This window comes from Zeus faber (assembly GCF_960531495.2).
Source record: "Zeus faber genome assembly, chromosome: 3".
Classification (NCBI taxonomy): domain Eukaryota; kingdom Metazoa; phylum Chordata; class Actinopteri; order Zeiformes; family Zeidae; genus Zeus; species Zeus faber.
Window position 1 is genome coordinate 11100194 of NC_137190.1, and position 26498 is coordinate 11126691.

General features: G+C 42.2%; 2 protein-coding genes across 2 annotated transcripts; both read right to left on the reverse strand.

Annotated features, from left to right (window-relative positions):
• Positions 1-4435: 4435 nt before the first annotated feature.
• chrna5 (cholinergic receptor, nicotinic, alpha 5) lies at positions 4436-12888 on the reverse strand (the record flags this gene model as incomplete). Its single annotated transcript, XM_079997991.1, has 7 exons — positions 4436-4594; positions 5114-5824; positions 6559-6736; positions 7716-7825; positions 8817-8861; positions 9323-9474; positions 12804-12888. 7 exons carry the CDS (start codon positions 12886-12888, stop codon positions 4436-4438), a joined length of 1440 nt encoding a protein of 479 aa, XP_079854117.1.
• A 4467-nt stretch (positions 12889-17355) lies between these two features.
• On the reverse strand, positions 17356-25482 carry chrna3 (cholinergic receptor, nicotinic, alpha 3; the record flags this gene model as incomplete). Its single annotated transcript, XM_079997992.1, has 6 exons — positions 17356-17484; positions 17636-18839; positions 19166-19275; positions 20812-20856; positions 23348-23487; positions 25476-25482. 6 exons carry the CDS (start codon positions 25480-25482, stop codon positions 17356-17358), a joined length of 1635 nt encoding a protein of 544 aa, XP_079854118.1.
• Positions 25483-26498: the final 1016 nt, after the last annotated feature.

Consider the following 26498-nt stretch of genomic DNA (forward strand, 5'->3'; position numbering starts at 1 on the left):
TGCTGGTACTAACAAAATAAAATATAAAAAAGATAGAAAAAGACAAAGGAAAAAAAATTGAAACTAAAAACCCAGGTAAAAAGGGAGAAGACAGCCATTCTGAAAGTTTGAGTGATCTGAATGGATAGCAAACAGTGTCAGCACATAAGCTGTGGATACTTCTTTAAACAGGGAGCTGGAGGCCATAGCCCACCAGCGAGAGAGATAAGTAGTGTCTGTGCGCTGCCTGAAGATTAAAGTTAACCTCAGGCCTGTTTAAGTATGGAAGTAAGTATAAAATTGAGGCTGATTATTTAACTTCGGGTTGTTTTCCTGTAAACGTGGTCTGTTTGTACCACAATAGCTAGAGAGCTATAATATCCTTGGTGAACTGCACGTGTCAAAAGCCAAAGGACTATAATAATATAGCTAACGTTATGCGCAGATTTGAGAAACTTGAGTAATAAAACAAAAGTTCCCCCTCTAAAAGGCAGAAACCTCTTATTATAGCCAGGAGTTGTGGCCTAGAAGGAAACAAAGAAGATAAAATTAAGCAGCTGCCAAAAAAAAGGAGAAAAAAAAATAGGAGAACACAGAGAAAAAAAATGCATGCCTCAGCAACTAAATTTTACTTATACCCTTAAATGTACAACTAATAACTGCAAATAATGGGCCTGAGATCTCAGCAGTCATCAAGCTAATAGAAGCCTGACTGGTGTTGATCAATAACATTTGATCAACTATCCCTTATCTTATGGTCAATTTGTGTCACCTACTGTATATAAATAAAATAATCACATGAATTTTGCGTTAAGCTTTGAACTGCCAGTTTTACCTCTTGGCCAGGAGCATTCAACTATAAGTCGCATCATGCAGCAGTCTGATTAAGAGAAAAACTGGTTATTTGACATTTCCAATCAAGTTAACACCTTTACTTAAAAAGATATTTACGATAATAACGTAACCAGCAATCAAATTGAGACCATCTCAAACCCTAGAAGGGCTATTATTGACATAGTAAATACAATCAATGAAGCAATTACTTTAATCTATAATCTGTGCCTAATTCTGTTTCTACTTAATGATTTAATTTACTAACAATTTGATCCAGGATATCCAGGATGACAGGATAGAAAGACTTTTGTTTTTTTGTATTTCTGTGTATCCTCAATTGAACTTGTGAAGTATTGTGACATTGTGTCCTGATAAGAACAACATGTACGCAAGTGGCTACATACAACTGGTCACAAAAGGACATATGGATCACAAAGAACCTGTGGTACCTGGCGCCAAGATGTTAGCAGCAGATCCTTAAAGTCCTGTAAGTTGCAAGGTGGGGCCCCCATGGATCGGGCTTGTTGTTCTGTTGTTCCAGCACATCACACAGATGCTTGATCAGATCAAACCCTAACCCTGGCCTTCCACATGATGTAGAAGAAAACATGATTCATCAGACCAGGCCACCTTCTTCCATTGCTCCATTGTCCAGCTCTGACGTAGGCGCTTTCGGTGGTGGACAGGGATCAGCATGGGCACTCTGACCAGTCTGTGGCTACGCAGCCCCATACCCAGCAAGCTGCAATGCACTGTGTGTTCTGACACCTTTCTATCATAGCCAGCATTAACTTTTTCAGCAATTTGTGTTCTGATACCTTTCTATCATAGCCTGCACGAAAGGTTTCAGGAATTCATGCTACAGTAGCTCTTCTGTGGGATCAGACCAGATGGGCTAGAACTTGCTTACCACACACATCAGGTACTAACCACTGCATCCAGTGGAACACCCCACAAGACCTGTCGTTTTGGAGATGCTCTGACCCAGTTGTCTAGCCATCACAATTTGCCCTTGTCAAAGTTGCTCAGATCCTTACATTCACCCATTTTTCCTGCTTCCAACACATCAAGTTCAACAACTGACTGTTCACTTGCTGCCTAATATATCCCACCCCTTGACAGGTGCCATTGGAACAAGATAAGCAGTGTGTGTGTGTGTGTGTGTGTGTGTGTGTGTGTGTGTGTGTGTGTGTGTGTGTGTGTGTGTGTGTGTGTGTGTGTGTGTGTGTGTGTGTGTGTGTGTATAAATGTATAGGTTTTTCATATTTTTCAAGCAACTTCAGATATACATCAGATATGCTTGATATTGTATGTATTATTTGATATTATTAAATAAATTATAGGATATTAATTATTATAAATATGACACTGTTCAAGCAATGTTTCCCTCTGGTGGAGTGACTTGGCCTACATTTACAATGTTATCTTTTCCTTGAAAGCAAATGTCTGCTTGAACCTTTAACCACTATTGTGTTGACGCTCAAGTACAGATGGTCAAAGAGATCTTTGAGGTCAGGGTGTCGCCAGAGGGGGTCACTGGAAAGTGTGTAGGTAGCGTAAGCCGTGAAGAAGTAAAGCTGACGTCACTTCCGTAAACAGATGGTTAAAGTGCAGGACGAGGAGCCTTCCGTTTCACTTGTCTGGAAAAACTTTCATCTCCGTGTTGTTATGGATTACGAGAAGCGGGTGGGGGAAGCTCTAAATCATATCGCGGACCTTAATCTGGCCAGCAAGTCAAGTCAGTTTAAGCAGCGGGTACTAGATTATATTTTCCGCATTGATAGTCACTTCTCCAACAGCGACGCAAGAACGACAGTGATGCTGAATCTTAAGTTATCCCGGACTTGTAGAACATTTCAAACAACGGATTTCTACCTGACTGTGACGATGAAACTGAATATTTTCAAGAACCACTGGAGGAGACAGACGATTGTTACAACGGAAGAAGTTTCTACAAGAAGTGATTTCTACAGCATGAGGAAATACGCTCGGAGAGGGAGGTCTACAACTCCATGATCAAGGACCTCAAGAACACATGTGAGCGCCTCAACCTCTCTTTGGGTTGTTGTGTTGAACCTGCGAGCAACCACATCAAGATGCATTACAGTTTTGACTTCGCTCAACAGGTGCATGGTCAAAAGTGAAGTGATGAAGTGAAATGATGTAAACTTTGGCTATTCATTGCGGAGAGAGTTAAGTGAAAGGGGTTAACAAAAGGCTACAGCAGAAATTAAATATGGGTTGGTCAGCTCTTAACATTTCAAGGCGATTTTGCCTATTTGTCATACGCACATTTATATATCAAATGACACACAGAGGTTGATATACAGAGACTAATATTACTGGCAGACTGTACATTTGGTTATATTGTCTGCACTTTAAAACTTCTAAATAATTCCACTTTTATAAAACGTGTATATTCTTACTGTTAAATAAAAGCTTTTTTAAAAACAAAGATGTGTGTCAATGACAGTGTTCAACATTCCCTATAAACACAAGAACAACGCAAAGATTGCCCCATTCTGCAGGGTGTCAAGTGGCCCTGTGGCAAGTAGCCAAGTGGCTTTGTTGGTCCTCCACAACATTTGCATTCTGGGAGCTGGCTAAATGGGTCCAAGTGTGTTAACTTATAGGGGGATTATCTCAGAAACACAGTTTGTCGCACCCTTGTCAATAACAAGCCATAGCTTTAAAAGATATTTGCTTGATTGGCACAAGTGACACCTTGTTTTGAAGCTATTATTCCTAACTGTCAAATGATTTGGAAAAAAAAGAAGAGTCAAAAGGTACATAATGTACCTAAAATCTGTGGTGGGTCACTTTTGTTATATTTGTTGAGTTGATCTTTCTTTGTTTTAAACAGCCTTTGCTTTTTTGTGTCTTTACTTGTTTGTTGTAACCTGTCTTTGTTTATTTTGATTGCGTGAATTAAAAGTGTAAAGCATCCAAAGATATAGAGAGTATCCATTTCATGTTACGAGTGTGAAAAACATTTAAAATATGGCAGCTGCAGTACTTGTCACTATTTGACAAGTACTGCAGGCAAGTACTGCAGGCAAGTAGAATTGTACGTTTTTCTTTCTGTTTAGAATGCAAACGTTTGTGCAGGAACTGGGAATGCACATCTGATTTCCATACCTGTATTTCAGTTACGGTGTAAATATTCTGTTCATACATATTTCACATCTAGATGTAGCTGTAGGCCTTAACCTTTCCCCTACTCATTTTCTAGACTCATAAAACAAAAGTAAGCCTGAATGACTTTGAATGTATTTATTTGAGATGATGATCAAGATGCATGAGATATTCATTGGAGCTCTTTTACGTGATAAGCATTTGAGTCCTTATCTTCAGTTTGGATAATTTAACAAAAAGATTATCAGAACTTTTTCTTCATATATCTCAAAAAAATCATTTTTCTATGGGATGTACATTGCATACTAGACTAAAAATGATAGTTAGAATTTGAGCACAGCTGTATTTTGTAAAATGTCTGTGGGATAATCGCAAAAATATTTCATTTATTTTAAAAGCGTGTCACTTTTTCCAAATATCATCTGAAGTGACTTCAGCAACTCCATTTGTGCTTTGGCTTCATTTGTGGTCAATTGAACTTTTGCCTTTAGCTGTTAATGTCGCTCTGGTTGGGGACAATGATGCTGGCCCACTTGTGAATGACAGGGATAAAGAGCAGAGCAGAGCCAAGTACTGCAACCAGGAGAAAGGCCCACAGAAACATCCGGTCCAGAACTTGGGCTACAAACTTCCAGTCTTGCACCACCTGTACAAAAAGAGAGCCATTTTAAACTCCTTTCATCAACCTTGGAGGAAAAAAAATCAATGAAAAATAGTTGGGTCCTGAGCCAGTGCATCGCTGTTGGATACAAACAAACTGAATACAATCTGAATACACATAAAGATAATATGGGTCTGTTGCTGTTCAATGGCAATGTATTGTGGGGTGGACAATTTTTGGAGCATCTAAATACTTGATGGAAAGATTCATTTTAATCACAATAATATTATTTATTGCATATTCCAATATGCAATAAAGTGTGTTTTTTTTTAACTAAATGGTATTAATTTCCACAGAAAATGGAAAAGATAAATCTTGTTGATTGGCTTACATGGTAAGCTATATGAGTTTTGTATAGTAGTTTGGGGGGATTTCGATCATTTGAAAGCAGGGCAGAAATGGCCTGAAAAGGAAAACAGGGCATGAAATTGGCCTTACATCAGGTACCCTAAACATTAATTAATTATTATTTTTGCGACAGTAGAGCCAATCCACAGTGCTTACCTCCCGAACATCATTCTCTTTGATCACATGCATGGTGATGTAGCGGATAGAGTCTAAAGCTGCTTGCAGGTTGTTCTGGGAGTACAGCAGAGGTGTAGACTCTGGCATTTGGACCTTTGTGACTCCTGCCCTCCCAGCGGACACTTTCCGCGCCAGTCTGGCTCTGGTTCCTCCGGCATTGGCGTAGCGGTCCACGTGGCTGCGCATGCACAGAAGTTTGGGTAGTCGATGTAGGAAAATCTTCCTCACCCACGGTGCCATGTCGTGGTGTGTCGAAGAGGAGCGGTGGTGAATGTTGATGGCGAAGACGGTGATGATGATGGAGAGCGTGACAAAGATCATGGTGAAGACCAGGTACTCCCCAATGAGAGGGATGACTTTGGAGGAGGAGGGGATGATCTCCTCAATCACCAGTAGGAAGACAGTGAGGGACACCAGGACAGAGGTGCAGAGGGAGATCTTCTCCCCGCCGTTGGAGGGCAGGTAGAAGACCAGGATGGTGAGGAAGGACAGACCGATGCAGGGGATGATTAGGAAGAGCGTGTAGAAGAGGGGCAGCCTGCGGATTATGAAGGAGTAGGTGATAGTGGGGTAGGACGCGCTGCCGTCCAGCCTCAGGCCACGGCTTCCCGTGGCCTTCACGATTTCCCATTCGCCGTTGTCAAAATAGTCCCGCTTGTCTACATGGAAGTCCTCCAAAAGGATGTCCACCTGTTGAAAACGCAAAGAGGGCTATATTAAACCCCGGAGAGTCCATTTGTGATGTGATGATGATCAATTTGGAATGTAGCAATTTTTGTTGATAATTTTTCACATGAATACCATGTTGGAAAATGCTTTGCTGCATTCCCTTTTTGCCAAACCAAAGTGAAAATCTGACTGTATTTTGTAACGTAGAGAGGACAAAAACTTGTTTTTGGAGAAAGTGGCTTTGTCTCAATGTATTAACGAGGCATAAACATCTTTAACGTTAAGGGAAAATAAACACATTTTTACCATCTGTGGGTTAGCGCCTTTCATCAGGGGTGAGAAGATGAAGAAAATCGTGCTCATAAGATGGTGACCATTTAACGGAAAATCCGAAAATGTCCCTTCTAACCCTCTACTTTGGGTCATATCTAAGGCATATGACCTTGAGTTTATGATGTAATTTTGAGATGTTTTTGTGCAAAATTGGCTCATTAAGCCACATTAAGATCCCTATATTTTGGCATTTTCAGCCTAAATTAATTGTTAAAACAATTATTTAGTGCTATATTTTATTTTTCTTTCTGTTTTCATCAGTGGTAGCACCCAAGGTGCCCCAAGTTATTTTACCTTGTTAAACTACATTAAAATGCCTTTAGCCTCTTAAAACACCTCTGTACAACCCCTCCCATTTTTAATTCCTGTTTGAATTAAATCATGTGTGTTCAAGGTATGCTTTGCAAATTTTATACTATAACCTGTGAGCCGTCATAGGTCCAGGAGCCAAACTTCATGGAGCAGTTCTGGAGGTCAAAGGGGAAAAATGTGACATCAATGGTGCAGGCTGATTTGTAACTGGCTGGCGGGGTCCAAGTGATGGTACCATTGTACTTTACAACAGCCTTGGTGATGGTCCCCTCGAAACGTCCATCTGCACTGTTGGAGGCAATAATGTTTATTGGTAGCTTTTGGCTATGAACCACGTTTTTGCTTGGGATTCTAGGAAAATATTATGTGAAAGGCAATGATTCTCAACCTTTTTCATATGAGGGGCCCTCAATTTGATAGGCGTCAGGACACCACATTAGGACCCCGTGTCATAGGATGTTCTGTCTTCAATAGCTGACTATACTATAGTTAGGGAGATGACAGTGAAACTATGATGACAATGTCTTGTAAATGAAAAAAAAAGTGGAGCTCCTTGTCATTTTGCTGAGGACCCCCTGGAACCTCTTCAAGACCCAATGGGTGGTACCTGGAGCCCAGATGTAAAACTTTGAAACCTTAATTGTTATTAACCACAAATATATTATGTAAAACAAATCTTCACATACTGTATATTATACCCAGACATGTACAGTCATGTTTAAGTCAATTATGATGAGAAAAATTGGTGATGGTTTCTCTCGATATTGCAAGTTTGTATTATTGCTCAGTTGTATGCAGGGTAAAAAGCCACTTTTTATATGGGACATTAACACCCTGATATCCATTAAAATAGGAAGTATTCCAGCCTCTTTAAAAGTATTCTCAACTCACCAACTATTACTACAGCCTGACGAGGCTTCAACAAAGACCTTCTAACCCATTATCACCCATTATCACAGTGTGATAATGGGTGATAACAAAAAGGAAATAATGAAAATAATATATGTGTAATGATTTGGATAAATAATAGGCTCAGAACAAAACATTAAAAAACTTTGAGAAAAGATGCGTTACGCAAAAGTGTGTTTCCTTCGCGGGAAAGTAAATTATTCAGTCTTTAATACTAAGTACTAGTATTAATGTAATAGTAATACTAAATTCTGTAAAAAGACACATGTTCACATTGTAATCATGTCAAGGCAGTCAGTCACATGACGGCCTGACCGTGAGCTGCTGTTGCTAGGCAACCGTGGATGGCTGCACGTACTTGTCGTACAGCACCACATCAGGGATCCAGATCGAGTCGGAGGGCACGCGGATTGTTGTGATACCCAGATGCTCGTCAGGGTCCCACCTCAGCTTCATGTCCACCCACTCCTGAAAACATTTTAAATAAAATCTGGCTCAAAACCTAGGTTGTGTGCATACAAATGTCTTAATATATCATTATTATCGTGACTATTATTTTAAAACTTTCCTTTTTTATTTAATTGTAAATTCTCACCTGTATATGCTTGTATAACTATTATTTAGTATTTTGTATTTATTTATTTATTTATTAACTGGGTGTACATACACTTTGCTTCCTATAACTGTATCCCTGCACCACACTCTATTATATTATTTCATATCCTAAATAACCTAAAAATAATTAATAATAACAATATTATTGATTAATCACATTTATTTTCAAATTGTCTTTGTTCTTATCTTATTATATATAACAATAATAATAATAGTAATAATAATATATTTTTTCCATTTATCTATAATTATTTTTGTATTTTATTTTATGTAAAGCACAATATAAACATTCTAATGAAACATAACGTTTGATTGATTGATCTCACATAAGCAGGTTCAGCTTCTTGCCTACGTTTTGGTTTGAATCCGCTTGTTAATTTTTGGAAACCTTGTTTTTCCTTCAAAAATAAAATATGAATATGAACAATGTGGCCTCTTGCCTTGTGATATGATCTAATTTGTACAATATAAATTGTCTCTTCGAGGAACGGTGCTAAATGCTCAGCTGCTGCATTGGGCTTTGGACTCACACATAGGACGCATGAATAAATGTGACAGGAAGCGATGGGAAGAGATGGGAGGTGGGGGCAGATGTGTGGGTGGAGGTCAGGACGCTGCACCCAGGGGAGTGAATGGGACCATGACTGTCAGCCAAATGCAACCGGTGCAGATTGAAAAATGGAAGGGGTGACCACGTGCGTTCAAAATGTCGCAAAAAGCCGCTCGCTTTTCATCCCGCCAGGGGCACGCCCAAATTTACACAACATACATAATTTTTGGCACCCACTCAAAACGACTACCGCGTACAATGATCCCTCATGCACAAATTTCACTTTTGACTTGCCTGTTTCATCCACACGTTGGTCGTCATGAGCTGGTTTTTCTCATCCTAGGACAGAGAGCCCACAGTTTGAAGATGTGCCGAAAATATAAGGCCCTATAAGCAATTTCCCACTAACACCACTTACACACACCAACTTACTGCCCCCCCCCCCATACCTTAAATAAACAAAAGTGTCCCACAAAGCGAGTTACTAAACAGACTACACCCTCCTCCCTTCTGGAGCGTGGGGCCTCGGGCATCTACTGCATCTATCTATCTGTCTGTCTATCTATCTGTCTATCTATCTATCTATCTATCTATCTATCTATCTATCTATCTATCTATCTATCTATCTATCTGTCTATCTGTCTGTCTGTCTGTCTATCTGTCGGAACGACCGACCGACCGACCTATATATCTATCTACAGTATCTGAAGTATGTTTTAAGATATCAATTACATCTTAATATTCCAGATGTAAAATAAATTCTCTCTCTCTCTCTTTCTCTCTGAATACACTATACTTACCACATCGACTAGTTGGGAAATGGCGAGTCCGAATTTCACCTGCACCGTGCCATTGAGGTATTCCACCGGTCTGACCCATTTCTGGTAGTTTCTGAACAGGTGCTTGAAAAGCCTGTCCTCTGCCTTCGCAAAGGAGGAAAGTTTGGGGGCGCCTGAAGAGAGGTGCGGGGGGAGACACAGGCAAAGCAGCATTTTATTAAATTGGTAACAGTACGTGGACCAGTTGAGCACAGAGTAAAATCAAACCTGCGATCGACTGTGGTAGCGAGAGGCCGTCTGGACTTTGAGAGAGAATATGCTCCCCTCCCTATGAAGCCCACAGGAAGTCAATGATCTTGGAAGATCAAACTAATTGAATAGTTTGAGCTGGAGAGAGCAGACACAGCCCTCTCTGGCCTTTGTCTCCTGAACCCTCCCCCTGCTGTGAACAGCAAGCGACCACAGCCAAAGTGGCTGGATCAGAGAACTGAAGGTTTGACCTAAACTCGGTTTCCCTAAATGGGAGACCAGACTGAAAATGCAGCTTAATCAGTGTGTAACCACTAAAACATTTTTCCTTAGGCGTGCCGAGAACGATACCACCCCCGACATTGGGTGACGTATAATACCAATGTTAGACGTTTACGCTGTCTTTCCTTTTGCTGAGCTTTGGCACCCTCGAGCGGCCACCGTTGGTATTACCCCAAGCCAAGATTTCGACCTGTGTGCGTTTTGTGTCCGTGCAGTTAAAAGGCTTATTGACTTTAACAATTAACCTCTTGCATTTCAAAGATTCAATCCGTGTGAAATTTTATCCGTGCATTTAAAAGACTTATTGATGTGTCAGATTTTCCTTCTTGCATATCAAGGATTCATTTTTCCCAAGTGTTTATGTTCTTGCATTCCAATGATTCATTCCCATAAGTGTTGTCAGATTCTTGCATTCCAAAGATGTATCTACATGTGAGGTTTTGCCTTCTTTTATCTCAAGGTGTATTTGCCAAACACAAACATAATACGGATATTGAGGATCGAAAGAGACGGGTTTTTAAGATTCATACTATAGAATAGGGTTTTAAACGCCTCACGACAAACTAACAGCGAGCCTCTTGAGAATTGCCCGACCAATGGGAAACCTCTCACGAAACTGCGCGAAACTACCCAATGGCCATCTAGGAGGTCACTTCCGGCTCTGCCACCTCGAAGGATATAATATATTCTTCGAGGTGATGATAAAACAATCAATTTCAGAATGATTACATGAGTACATACAGTATAATCATCTCTATAACTATGTCATTATGGAAGGCCTCTATTTAAATCACATTTCTTCATAAATTTTACTTCAGTCATTCAGTGACTTTTCGAAGGAACATACAGATTTAGCTTTCACGTGACCTTTGATGTAAGGGGATGGAATCCGTGATCATCAGGGATTTAGAATTTTATCGATTTGCAATTTTCTAAGCAACTAAGCAACAGTGGGGGGGGGCACAACCGCATTCTATGTATTTCAGAGGATCCCTTGTGAGAATAATTTATATGTAAGTGCCTTTCCCAAGGCTCCCCGACACAGAGACACAGGCAAGGATGGTGTGAGGGACAAACCGCTTTATTGACAAGATGTGACATGCCAGGAGCAGATGGAACGACGTCATGACAAGAGCTCCGCTTCCTTGTGTGTGTCTGGATGGTGAATCAACCCGTGCTAATCGATTGCTCTGATGAGCAACAGATGCACATGAGCCTGGGCCCAATTAACTAGACCCATGACAGGTGTGGCTGCTTAAATCCGACCACCCCCACACCACAGAGTGATTTTGTTTTTGTGAACTAGATGTTGGAATGATTAAAAATAACATACCATTCTTCTTTTAGCGGTGCATTCCCTCATTTATATTTATATTTTGAGTGTAGAATGATGTTTACAGGCTATAGTTAATACCTCAATTACCCTCTTACTTATTAAGGCTGATCCGTGCTGAGATTTTTGTAAATCCATACCGGACGAACTGTGTTTATCATCCAGTGACATAAAAGATGGATTAGCATTTTATTGGAATTATTAGAGTAAATATCTTAATGATTTGATCTGCTACTTTGGACACCGCAGGCTAAATCAGAAACCACTCATTTCTGCCATGCGCTTCTTGGTATCAACACAATATCGATTCCGTGATGCACAAGCTGTGACGGCCTGCTCTGTCATTCCTCCCGGACAAGGCTTATTTTACGGGCTGTGTTTGTGGCTGTAAATCCACCAAGAGGACGACGGAGCGAACAGGCGGAAGCTCAATAAAGAGCTCGCTGCAATCGATGGCCGAAACATCATCTCCACGGCTTCCACTGCCCACACACACTGGAACTATCGGGCAGATCTGGGATGCACCTTTATTTCATATAAAATGACGATGCCTTGTGAACATATTTAGTTCAGTTAATATTTGCCTGCACCTACCGTCTAGCAATGGTCAGATATGAATGGTTTATAATGCTTTCTCTTAAATGTAACTAGTTTACGAGTGCATTTCACACAGGTGAACCATTCAAGACAATACATAATCCTCCAATGTCTTCAAATGAAAAAGAGCTGAGTTGCAAAACATATAAAACTTATAGTTTTAACGTGGGCATTATTGCAAAAATTCCCAGGGTATCAAATGGGAGAAAAAGTAAATTGCAAAATGTATAAAAAAGTATTGACGAGGTGAAAACCTTATTGTGAGCAAACGAGAGATGTAGTTTGGGCCATCGCTGAGAACAAACATGGAGGCAATGAATTATGGGATTACAGACTTCACTGTTCTGTAGATGCTGCTGTCCTCTTGATGAACCCGAATTCTCCCCTATTTTACCATTCAAACAAAACTCATAGAAACTACATTTTAACACACTATGCTGTATATACAAACCCCGAGCAATAGCATTACATCAAATCAGATGAACTAGAAATCAATTTGTCAATAATAATAATATATAATGTTGTGTGATCTAATCATACATACTTTCTATATTGCCACTTTCATAGATGAAATACAGCTTAAAAGGGAAAGAACAATCCAAAGTGGATCAAGGGCAGCTTAAAAGTGTTTCACATCAAATCAAAATTCAGAATTTATAAAAACTAAAAACAAATGAAAATATGAATGAAAAAGTTCTGCTAATTATATACATAAAGTATGTTTTCAGCAGCTTTTGGAATGGTATTCCACAGTTTAGCGACATAGTTGGGGGGGATCTGCGTCCCTCATTTTGTATTGTGTTTTGGGGTTGTGGACATTTAGAAAACCAGCCCGCTTGTGCTGGATTCAAAGTAAGCACTAGAGTCATATCATTGCATCTCCTGCTCTCAACCCTTCTGGTCACAGTTCTGCCCTCTCTACACTGCAAGCATTTGGCGGAAGAAATACTTTTAGCTCGATAACGGGTCAAAGTAAAATTGTTTGAGTTGGATGGGGCCTCTTTGATGAGGCGATGAGGTGAGTTCCGCACGAGAACCTACTGAGCGAGCGGCACCGATGGGCGCAGAGCAGCAGCATCCAGAGCAGCAGCAGAGGCAGGGAGGCGGCCGCCCCTCCGGCTCTCATGGTGTCGGAGGAAGTCCAAACCCAGACGGTGGGTGCCCTGGACAGCACAGTGCTGGAACCTGGAAATAAGATGATAAAAAACAAGAGATAGAATAAAAAAAACAATAACCATATCTTTGTATATAGGGCATAAAGAATACAATAAATATGGGGTTGGGGGGGATTCAAAACATGTCTCTAGTCACTGCACTTTTCACATTGGATACTATCTGAGAAGCCTTTACACCAAATGCAATCATCATTGTTGTATTTTGAATAGTGTACAGAAATATTGGCTGACAGAGTGGTGTAGAAGAGTCGTCTTACATAAACAACTAAGCATTGAAATGCACATTCCGTTTTTATAGCCTTCACACACATTGATGTTTTCCAGGAGTGAACACATCCCTGAAACACACACACACACACACACGCACACACACACACACACACACACACACACGCACACACACACCCTGCAGTAAACACCAGCAGCACGTCCACACGTCACTAGATTAATATTCACCTGCTTGGTGCTTGTGCCATCTACTCCCAGCCCATGGGGGTGGATGCGGTGGTTTCGGGGTCTGGATGATGCTCGGCTCTAGTCACTGCTCGTCCTTTCCTCCTCCTTTCCAATGCAGCTCCTCTCCTCTCTCTCCCGCATCATGCAGATGCTGCTGCCTTCATTTTCGCCGCCTTCAAATGTGCAGCATGCAGGCAACGCCTCCTCCTTCTCCTCCTCCTCCTGCTGCTCCTCCTCCTACTCCTCCTCCTCCTCCTCCTCCTGCTTCAGAAAGCCAGCCCAGCCCCCTCAGCATCCTCCCTGGAGGAGGGTGGGTATGTCCCCCTCTGGTGACGGCCACTGTACAGCCTCATAAATCCTATTGTCTGGTTTCCATCTCCACCCAGCTCTCTGTTGTTCTGTGTCTGGTTATGAATAAATAATAAATATGCAGTTGTGTGTCTGACTGTGTGTGTGTGTGTGTATTATGCTTATGCAATGGATACTGTCTGTAAGGATTTGGTTATGGTAAACAAAATGATGGTTGATGATGTGAAAGAACTAGATAATTGTAATTATAATGTTATATATATATATATATATATATATATACATATATCATTATAATGATCTGGTGCTTTCTAATCATGAACCATTATCTTGTTTAACATAAACAAATCCTTACAGACATCCATTTTCATGTGACATACATGCTTGACTGCCACTGGCAAATGTGCTTTTGTATTGTATATAAAAGTGCCACTAAATGACAATTTGTAATGCAATGTAATTGTGGTCGCCGTATGTGAATGTGACTTTTCACCAGTGGCTTGTAGTGTCTATAATACACAATACACACTATAATGTTGTAAAACATTTCAGATGGAATTCAGATTGAATCCATTCAAATCCTATTAACGACATACTTTTTTCAATATCAATATCAAGGATCCTAATATGAGTTTATTTATTAAAAGGAATGTGTTTTGCAATCATTCTATTTAATATTATAATCCAAAATCAACAGTGTAGGGGCACATATGTATCGGGAACTTCATATTGTATTCAGTAGAAAGTCACTCTATAGGGCACTTTAATGTTTTCTCTATCATAAGGGCACTTTAGAGGGCCAAAGGGGCATCAGACCCCCCATAATAACAATAATAATTTTGAACTATCTTATATTAGGGGGATATTATGAACTCACATTTTTCTATTACCGTATACTATTTATACTGTATATAGAAACATTAAAAACCACCTGCCTAATATTGTCGCTGGCTTGCCTTCTTCTCTTCCCCAGGTAAATGACGCACGCACACCCGGCCATCCACATGATGTAAAATAAAATGTTATTCATCAGACCAGGCCACCTTCTTCCATTGCTCCATGGTCCAGTTCTGAGGCTCACGTGTCCATTCTAGACGCTTTCGGCAGTTGACATGGATCAGCACAGACACTCATATATGCAGCAAGCTGAGATGCACTGTGGGTTCTGACACCTTTCTATCATAGCAACATTTACATTTTCAGCAATTTGTGCTACAGTAGTAGATCTTCTGTGGGATCGGAGCAGACGGGCTAGACTTCGCTCCCCACACACATCAATGAGCCAATGGGCGCCCATGACCCTGTCGCCGGTTCACTGGTTGAACTTCCTTGGACCACTTTTGGTCGGTACTAACCACTGGAACACCCCACAAGACCTGCGGTTTTGGAAATGCTCTGACCCAGTCGTCTAGACATCACAATTTGTCCCTTGTCATTCAGATCCTTACGCTTGTCCATTTTTCCTGCTTCCAACACATAATCATCAAGAACTGACTATTCACTTGCTGCCTAATTTATCCCACCCCTTGACAGGTGCCATTGGAAAGAGATGATCAATGTTATTCACTCCACCTGTCAGTGGTTTTAATGTTGTGGCTGATCGGTGTATATATATACTGTATATGTATATATATATACAGTATTTTCCCTATTCCCTACTTTTGTATATTGCCAAATCTTGTATGTTATAGTTAATTCTTAGGTTTATTGTCAGCAAAGGGTAGAGTATACATCTCTCACCATGGGTGGTGCCGGTGTGTGTGTGTGCTGCAGTCATGGTCGGGTTTTCTAAAAGCAGAAAACATGGTGGAGGTAAACACCCGGCCATTTATGAGCTCCTTCATCACTTCTTTCCAGTATTGATTGTGTTTCCACGAGCTCCAGCCGTTCCAGGAGGGTGCAGTGGTTATGAAGCTGCATCCACCTCCCTGTAATTACATCTCCACCTCACCACTGCTGCTTCTGCCTCCACAAACTGTACTATTATTAATTAGAGGGAGACGTATTGGCCTCTCAAAGCTCTCTGCCTCATCTTTAGAAGGGCTTTGATTTCCACCATGGAGAATTGCGCTCAGACTCAAGTGCGTCATCACGTTGGCTTGAATGTCATGAAGCATATGGATGCAATAGAACGCAACATAGTGCAAGCTGACATTCTGCATTTCTAATTCGATGCTGCACAGGAAGTCCTATATCCAGGAGGATTTGCACTTATGCTGACACACGGTTACCACTGCTTTGCTCGTGTATGAAGTAAAAAGAGTAGGATGGAGAAGAGCTAACAAAATAGCACTTTAATCAGTGATTGACTTACAAAAACTTAAATTAAAATGAACATTTAAAATAAAACAACAGATATGAACTCCAATGGCTTTTCCAATATTGCTGCATTTTATATAATTCCTGGCACTGAGCAGTTCAGAGACTGGGGGATTAAGTGCCGCTGCAGTATTCCTATTGTTTAAAAGGAAAGCAGTCAAACAAATGCAACAATTAAATTGCAAACACGTATTAAGATGTTCGTATGTTTTGTAGCGGTGAAACATTATTTACAGAACCACCGTAAAACAGTAAGTAACAGACATCATCACACCCCAAGTACAACCCGCACCTTGCAGACATGGACGTTTTAAGCAGTACCAGTAAATTCCCACTAGGTGTCGCCCTTTGAACATGGATAACGTCCCTTGAGGGGCCCAGTTGCTGTGTGGCTGTGAGATGCAATACAAGGGTGAAACAATGCACTTTGTATATACAGCTGTGTACATTGTAAACAATTAAGTTCATCTAACTATGTGCTATAATTATTATACCACATTCAAAGGTGGCTGGGGAGTTTGAAATGCTCTCGTAGAAGGTATGATAATGAATTCCATTTCCAGTGCATACCGAGAGAAATACGTGAAATCAGCTCATTACAATAACTTGTGTGCAACCACTCTTTTCTACGTTGGTGGATTTTGCAGTGAAATCAGTTGACTACCAATTCTTAGGCTCCAATATCCACAAAATACGGAAATCTGTGAGGGAAAATATTGTTTGGAAAGCTGAGATTGTCTGGAGCTTTCTTTTTACAGACAAAGAAAAACTTGCTGTGATGTCACTGGATACTGACAAATTTCCTTCAAGTTGTGGAGCAAAAATCCTGTCGAGGTCTTTTAAACAAATTATACAACACAAGTTGCAGTGATAAGTAATTGCTTGGAAGTAAAACTATAGAAAGAGAAAAATGACAAATTGATCAGGGATTCCAAAGAACATTAGTGAAATTGGTCAAATGTCAAAAATTCTGAACATGTGAACTGGCGACCGCGACACAGCAGAACAGCATCTCTCACTGTTGCTCGGCTACGGAAAAAAATGTTTCAGAAAACATGGAACTTGATAAACACCTCTGTTTCTTACTCGGATCAATTCCAACAGATGCACATTTTTAGGAGCATACCTTTTTTGTATGCGAAATAATGCACGACTCCACCGCTCATCTACTGAGTGTGTGTTTGCTGGAGCACCAGCGCAGCGATGGGACATCGGCTGCAAACACTCTACACGCTGCCGTCTCCCCCTCTGTCTGAACTGTGGACAGAAGGGAGTCGCTGTAATACCATAGTGCTGTGCAAATCAAAGAGCTCCTAGTTCCGTCTAAATTCCGATCAAATGTCATCCCAGAGTAATAGAGGTTGTAGAAAGAGACCGGCAGTTCCCAGAATGCACACCAGGACAAAAACCCAGAGGAAGATCCGGTCTATCACCATGGCAACGTACTTCCAGTCATCTTGAACCTGGTAGAGAATCAAAGGGAAAAATATATTCATGATATGATCATCATGTAACCTATGATGGATACACCACTGTACTGTCTATTCCTTGGTGCAAAACAATGGGATTTGTTTTCTCTCTCAGTGAAATGCGCCCGTGCAGCTCTGAACTCACCTCCTTGGCTTCATTCTGAAGTCGCATGTTCTCCGCTATGTACTTGACGCTCTCGATGGCGTCTCTGACCTCCGGCGAGAGTGGGGACCCAAATGGCAGTCCCCCCTCAACCACAGAGTCCGAGCTGGAGCAGGAACTCCCTGTCGAGACCCCGGCGGCGGCCCCTCCGCTGAGGGCCCCGAGGCTGCCCAGGCCTCCGCTGCCTCCCCCGGAATCGGCGGGGAGCTTGGTGGACCTCTGGTTCCAGCAGCCACTGCAGCGGCCCTCGCAGCACAGGTACCCCGGGCCCGATCCCTGGGGCTTGGTCGGGTCTCCTCCCGTCAAGCTGCTGAGGTTGGAGAGCTCCGTGTTGATGAAGAGCCGCTGGCGATGGGCCAAGCCGGATACCACGCTGGAGGCCCAGGCCTGGGGCTTGTGCTGCTGCTGCAGGGAGTGGACGGCACATTGCCGCGAGGGCAGCAGCAGGGCGTCAGCCGGAGCCGCCGCCTTCTCGGGTTCTCGCGCCGGCCGGGCCATGAACATCACCCTGGGCAGCATGTCCAGGAACACGCTGCGCACCCAGCAGGGCATTGTGTGCGTCTTTGGCGTGCGGTAGTGAACGTTCAGCACAAAGACGGTGATGACGATGGACAGCGTGACGAATATCATGGTGAAGAGCAGGTACTCGCCGATCAGGGGGATGACCAGCGAGGTGGACGGGATGGTTTCTGTGATGACCAGGAGGAACACGGTGAGGGAGAGCAGGACCGATATGCACAGGGTGACCTTCTCGCCACAGTCCGAGGGCAGGTAGAAGACCAGCACGGTGAGGAAGGAGATGAGGAGGCAGGGGATGATCATGTTGATGGTGTAGAAGAGCGGCAGGCGGCGGATGTACAGTGAGTAGGTGATGTCCGGGTAGATCTCCTCGCAGCAGTTGTACTTGATGTCGTGTTTGTAGCCCGGGGCGTCGATGATCACCCACTCGCCGCTCTCCCAGAAGTCCTTGAGGTTTATGGTGGAGCCGATCAGATCCAGGTCGATCTTGGCCTTGTCGTACGTCCAGGAGCCAAACTTCATGGTGCAGTTCTGGTAGTCGAAGGGGAAGTACGTCACGTCGATTTTGCAGGAGCTCTTGAAGATGGCCGGCGGGATCCAGGTCACGTCACCGTTGTAGTGGAGCAGCGCTTTGGTTTTGTCGTCCACCTGGAAGTCTCCGACTGCGCTGTTGAACGCACGCAGAGTTAGGGAGGTCTCAGGGAAGGAAACTGATTGGATGGGGGGCGGGGCTGGCAGACGATCAAGTCTTTAAAGAATTAATTTGTAAAAAGAAAAAAAATGGGGTCCGGGGTTTCACCATTTGACTGCATCGTTTAATATCCCTTATCTACACTCTACTTTGAAAATATCGATAACCTATGAACTGCATCTCAGCGGTAATAAATGTAATATAGTTGTTGTCGTACTTAGTCTTTATATCGTTATTGTAATTGCAACAAGCGATCAATAAAGTTGCCCGGCCCAATTTGACACTGTTTTATTTTAACTCACTTGTTGTACAGAACAATGTCCGGCTTCCAGATCCTGTTTGACGGCACTCTGATGAACTCTACGCCGCCAAAGTCCTTCGGGTCCCATCTCAGTTTGTAGTCATTCCAGATCTGAAAAGACGGCAGAGCTGCAGTTTTTTCTTTCTTAATTTAGACAATGTTACAGATGTTTATATAAATGACTCCTGTGTTTTCTCTACACTTTAAAACAGGATGTAAAAAGCTGTGCTCAGTTACTGCTTTGTACAGAGATTAAAATCTAATGTGAAATGCTGGCCATAAATGAATTCATCAATATTTTGGGGTTTACAGCAATTTATAGGCGATTTAAAAAAAATTATGGATTCCAGGTTGGACATCATAATATTGTTTTTTTTCTCCAAAGAAAAGAAATTCCGCACAATTTATCAATGCTTCAGTCCTAATGATTGATTTGCTTCTTCAAACAATGCAAGGTGATCAAGAGATTTTCTTTGAGGGAAACAAAGCCCGTACAATGTCTTGATAAGCGTCTTGAAATAAAAATCATCATACATATTCATGAACATGAACATATTCTTTTGATTGACTTGTGCCCTTCCAAAAATTACCAATGAGCCAACGTCCTTTTGGATCACAGTTAATTTGCCTCATTTCGGGACTGTTCCGACCTCTACACCGAGGACATTTTAACTCCCGCCTCAGAGAGCTGTCATGCGTTTCTCCCAATGAGGAAATAGAATAGAAATAGTGTCTGCAGAGCAGCAGAGGATGGAAAAGCTGAATGAAGGAAGGTTTGGTCAACGGGATGGTTGACCTTAAGTAAGGTCAGGTTGTACTTAACTTTAAACGTTAAACTTCAAACCGCATTCTTTTATTTGTTTTACTCACCTGATATAACTTTTTTCTGTTATTAAGTTTCTGTTTGTGAATTATTTTTTAAACATTATCACCCTTTGTACTAATCTGAGTCGGACCTTCATTTGGGCATTTTGTGGATGAAAAACTCATGCCACCAATTATGAGCCCGTCCATACGTTACATACAGTAAAAAAAAATATATATAAATGGAAACAATAAACAAATACGTTCATTAAGTGTTTAATTTGCCAAAAGGCCCTTTTGAATAGTCATGTAGCCTAAATTAGTATTTAGTCTCAAGGGGATGGGTTCATTGTGCCCGGTGTGGCAGCAAGTTTGGCTCCACCTGGACCGACCATGTGACAAACTCACAAAACCACGCAACAGAGTGGACGTACATGTACATATGAGTGATATTAAGAGAGAGGTATTGCTATTTCACTGATATTACAATTTCCTTAAAGGAAAAAAAAAAGTTTTTGAAAAAAAGAAAACCATAAAGCATGCAAAATGAACAATGCACGTTGAAGTGCGTATCGTTCATATAATCTTTTGACTGGCTGCGGTTGTAGGATCAGTGTGTGTAACAAGCCCCGCCCCATGAATATTTTAAGCTATCCGTCTAACTCCCAACAATCACACATGACAGAGGGGATGGAACCGCATAATAGACGGACCTTGCACAAGGTCCATTTAGACGGACAAGCTCTGGTGATATATCGGTAGATAGATAGATAGGTAGGTAGACAGACAGACAGACAGACAGACAGACAGACAGACAGATAGATAGGCAGGTAGTCTACTCACATGCCTGAGCCACAGATTGGTCTCCATGATTTGGTTCACCTCGTCCTGAGAACAGAGAAACATATCCTGAACAAAAATAAGAGCAAAACATTCCGATAGATAGATAGATAGATAGATAGATAGATAGATAGATAGATAGATAGATAGATAGATAGATAGATAGATAGATAGATAGATGGACAGATAGATAGATAGATAGATAGATAGATAGACAGATAGCCAGTTATCATGAGGTTCAGGTTGTGAATTAAGGGTCATATCGAGCAGCAAGCTCAGTATAACCAAACACTCTCAAGCCCGTGTTCAAAGTTGCCAGGTCTGCGCTTTTATGCGTTTTGTGGAATTAGGCTACTTTTTTAGCATTGGAGCAGGGTTTTTTTTTGTCTGCTGTTTGGGGGGGGGGGGGTTGTCATGGCAACACCTGGCAACCCTGGCCGTGTAAAAGTTTAGTTTTTGTGGCGTTGCTACTGAACTAGCACAGGCCCAGAGAGCCTCAACTAGAGCAACGTGTTCGAGAGCCACGCCCACAGCGAGGGCCTCCGACGACCCGCACCTGCTACAACTGATGGAGACCAACACCCAGGGCCATGTTTACAACAAACGTTTTCTTATGTCAGAGGGAAGGATGCGTCTTACCCAATGAAGTGCCTCTCATGCTTAATAAGAAATATGGAAAAGTTGTCAACCGGAATAAATTCAGAGCAAAACAAAAGCTCATAGCATAGAGGCTTTTTTTTCTCCACAGCATTTACTTTTACTTTTGTTACTAAAATACATTTAATACCATATAATTACTTTTGATATTTGAGTACCTTTGATATCAGCTACTTTAAGACGTTTACCCAAGTAGTTCTCCTATGAGTGACCTTCACTTTTACCAGAGCAGTTTTTCAGATAGGTATCTCTACTTTTACTCAAGTGTGGCTCTTGACTACTTTTTCTACCACTGGCAAAAATTCAGCGGATAACCCAAAGGAGGGATTTGAGGGCAGTGAGAGAGAGAGAGAGAGAGAGAGAGAGAGAGAGAGAGAGAGAGAGAGAGAGAGAGAGTCCCAGGGATGGACCAGTTTGTGTTACTTGGACCGTGACTGAACCAATCTCATGACCCAGTGCATAGCATGAACCATTCATGTGGCCCTTGGCTCCTGGTGGACGTTTCTGGCACTGGAAGGCCAGTAAGCACAGGTGGACAGAGGGCCAGGGGACAGCAGGGCTCTCTGGCTATTTTTGTTTGCCATTGTGTTGTGTGTGTGTGTGGGGGGGGGGTGTCCAAGTACAGTCCTTTGAGGCATACCTATATGCATTGCACCAAATGGGTCAGAACTACGCGGCAGACGGTAGAAACATCTGCGGTGGAGGTGAGGGGATTACCGCCCTGTTCACACAATGGCTTCCATCGACATCAAACTCAAGGCCCACAGGAGGGTCTCCAAACCCCACGATGAGCAACCTGTTGAAGGTTCCTTGATTATTAGATGATGGCTGAGACAGCCGAGGTGATGGACTATCGACATTTCTAATGAACTCGCACCTAATTGAATGGACACGGACTGAGCCAATTTGACACTGGCTTCCGAGCCCAATGGTGTTAAGATGAAATAACGGGAATCCATCATTTCTGGGAAGCTGCATCAGCTGAGTTAAGGCCGACATTACAAGAAGCATCTCTGTGCCGTTCAGAGTCAGTGGCACAGCATCTATCCTATTTTGTCCTCAAATCACCATTTTCGATTTAGCTTATGTGGGAAAGAAAGTGCGCGTTGTCAATGGTGGGGGTTCTGTTCTACATGCTCTTCAATCTGATGAGAACATGCTTTCACATTTTGTCAAACCCTACGACAACACCGCGTCACAAAATGCTGTTTCCATTGAAAATATTCAAAGGAAATGTTTGTCATGGGACTGAACCGGACACAGACCCCACATTATTTATATGCCTGCCATTAATTCATTTAATGAGCTGGCTTCCCTTTCGTCTTTTTGTTTAATTGCCATCATTTGCCGCGGAACTGTCTGGGTCAAGTGGGATCGCCGGCTCTCTTCTCAGCTCGTCCACAGCCAAAGCCAAACCATCCCACTGAACCCACGGGGTGCTCATCCGAGATCACGGTTGTTGAGCAATTTAACGGCTGCATAAACAAAATGGTGTTGGGGGGAACTCAGACAGGTGACGTTTCCCATCAGCCCTCTGATAATCACTCTCCTTCACAGACACTCGATATGTTAAGGTCTCTTGGATGAATGCTCAAAATCTGTACTGGAAGCGGCGGGAAATGGGTATCTTGGATGTCACGCCAAGTATCCCCAAACACTTCATCCTCTGTGGGGGAATTTGGGGTATTATTCCTCTGGCATCAATGGATATGCATTTAAAGAATAGGCAAGTTTTATAAGCATGCATTTATACTACGCATTATTCTGTCCTCGTAAGGCCTGCAGCAGCGCGGCAGCGTAATACATCTCCATGCATTTCAGATAGAATAGACACTCGAGTACACTATACTGTATAGACACCTGGTTGAGGCATTGGTCTTACCACTTTCACCAGTTGAGACATGGACACCTCAAACTGGACGATGACTGGGTCGGACACGTTCTCCACTGGCCGTATGTACTGGTTGTAGCTGGAGAAGATCACAGAGAAGAGCTTGTGTTCTGCCTCGGAGCAGGTTCCTCCTGCAGCACAGTGAAGGGGATGTGTCAATGCAATGCCATGTTTCCTGATTTCCCTCAGATAATAGATAATAGATGAAATCTATCTATTTTGAGATTCCAACGACTCACACTGAAGCCTGTACTGTTTAATTTAAAGAGTGGCAGAATTGGGATTTATTATGAATGTAATTTCCTCATAATCACACAAAATAAAAATATATGAACATCAAATCACATCAACATGAAAAATGTTGATGTTGATTATATTATATTTAATATGATAATATAAAATTAAAAACCTTAATTGCCCTGTGATTAAAATAGTATAAGATGAAGTGTATATTATCATAATCATCTTAATTAATATATGTAAAGTAAAAAGATGACTCACGCATGAAAATTAATTGAATGTAATAAAACATGTTTATTTAGACAGGCTAATAATAATAATAATAATATACATTTTATACATTTATAGATTTTATTCACATACATTTTGATAAAGAAGTGTCCAGGTGTTTTTGTAATCACCTAATAATCATAACAAAAGGGAACTTTCTGGGCAATAAACAAAAATAATCTTTTAGGCAATTTATACCTAACAGTATTCACACAAGTTTAAGGCACTAACTAGCGGTCCTTTGTTTTTCTCTCTTTGATTTTGTATGCTGTTATTCCTATTTATGTTAATATTTTCCACTTCATCACAAGCCAAACATTTCTTTCTACAACGGCAAAACGGCGAACAAAGCGCAACAAGTACCAGATCTCCAGATCTTCTACTCACCAGATAGAAGAAGGAGGAAGGAGCAGGAGGAAAGAATCGGAGAGAAACAGAATCTCATGTTTGTCCAGTTTTAATCCAGAAAACATTCAGAGCAAAATGAGGTTTCGTGGAGCAGAGGAGGAGAGAGAAAGTGGGGAACAGAGTAAAAGCAGAGCTCAGATAGACAGCGGCAGGAGAGAGAGGTTGTGGATGGGAGAGAGAGGTGGTGGGTGGGGGTAAAGATGGGGCTGAGGTGCTGGGTGCATAGAGAGAGCTGGTGGGGGCATAGAGATGGGATGTGGGGAGGGGGGTGTAGGAGAGAGAGGGCGGGGGAGAGAGAGGGCGAGGTGGGGAAGGTGGTCAGAGAGAGAAGAGTGGTAGAGAGAGAGAGAGAGAGAGACAGAGAGAGAGACAGAGAGGGTTGGGTGGGGGTGAGAGAGAGAGAGACTGGGAGAGAGAGGGGATGGGGGTGAGAGATGGAGAGGGGTTGGAAAGAGAGAGGATGTGGGAGAAAGTCAGAGAGACAGAGAGGGGTGAGAGACAGGGTTGAGGATGAGAGAGGGTGAGGTGGGTGGGGTGGGAGAGAAACAGAGAGGGAGGGGTGGGGGAGGGGTGCGAGAGACTGAGTGGGTGGGGGAGAGAGAGAGACAGAGAGAGAGGGGAGAGGCGGCGGAGGGGTGAGAGAGACGGACAGGGTAGGGGAGAGAGGGAGCGGTGGGGGAGGAGTGAGAGAGGCCGAGAGGGTGGGGGAGAGAGAGAGAGAAAAGGGGGAGAGGTGGTGGAGGGGTGAGAGAGACCGAGAGGGGTGGGGGGGGGAGAGAGAGAGAGAGACAGAAAGTTGGGGGTTGGGGGGGGGGGGGGGTAGCAGACTCAGACAGGAAATCATTGAGGTTAGAGGCTCAGCAGATGTAGTCGTGTCCAGCAGTGGCTCCACCTTCTCAGCGACGAACACCATCGGGCTGTTTTCATATCCCAAAACTCAGCGTTTGATTTAAGAATCCTAAAATTGGTGCCAAATGAGCACTGGACTTCCACAGAGTCCAATTAGAAAGATGGCAGATATGGCAACATTTTCCCCTCGTATTCCTGATGATATGTTAGATTGAAGTTTCAGCACCACAGACAGCGCCGGCCCCCGTCTCCCATGCCGGTATCCGAGTTGGTCTATCCATGAAGTTATTGAGTCTTTACAGATTTAAAATGTTACCTCGCCTGTTTAAATTCATTATTTATCTGAGTTCACCCTGCATGGTAAAGGTTCATCAAGTTCCCCATGAGGGTGTGGCTTGGTAACCCTGCGCGTGGAACACGAAGGTCTCGATTGTAGGACAACCGACGACACCAAAGCGCTCACCTGAGAAAAGTAGTTTGGCTGCAAACGTCCATATAATTTTTGAAGCTGCAAGTTACAAATGTAGTAATCTGCTTTGTTTATTGGTATCCTCACAGAAAATAGTCCACAATTGAATTTGGAAAAGTATTATTTCGGGACAACATATTTGAATGCGGAACAAAGATACAGAGCATGTGTGGTCGCAGGCACAAGCCTCCCTGGACACAAATCATTTGGAAACTCTGCCGATCAATAGGTTTGATCAGACGGGTTTTCTCACCTCTGGGGTGTGATTAATTATATGATTACTATTGATGGCTGTTTACTATTTAAACTCTGATCCTATATTAGAGCATGATAATAAGTCATTGGGGAAAGGAAAGATAATGATAATGAATAAATCAGATGCTGCTCTGACCTTAAGGATAAACATTGTTTCATGTATAAATCTCAGTTTGCATAATTTTCTGATTGAGCAGTAGAGAGTAGTATATTAGTTGTATATTCTTAAATATCTAAAGTACACATGTAAATTTGCGTGTGTGTGTGTGCATGTAATACTGTGACTTGCAAAACAGAAACTATTGCATGGTCTTCAGTACATGAAATAGTCATGGATGAAGCAGTAGGTGGCGCTATTAAAATGTCCTGTAAGAATTTCATATTTTTATTTCATGACGTATTTAATTGCCTGGTATTGTATTTTCATTACCATGCATCTGCCATTTCAACTAAAGGCGTGAGACATTATACACAACATTCTGCAATGTTTCAAACAGCAAATGCAAATGCAACTTGGTGTGCAGAGTTGTAAACCAGCATTTTAAGACTTTATTGGGGTTTTTAGTTGATTGAATGGAGAAAGACGACACGGGTCGATTTTGTGGCATATTTGTACATTTTTTTAATCGCATGTCACATTTTAACAACATG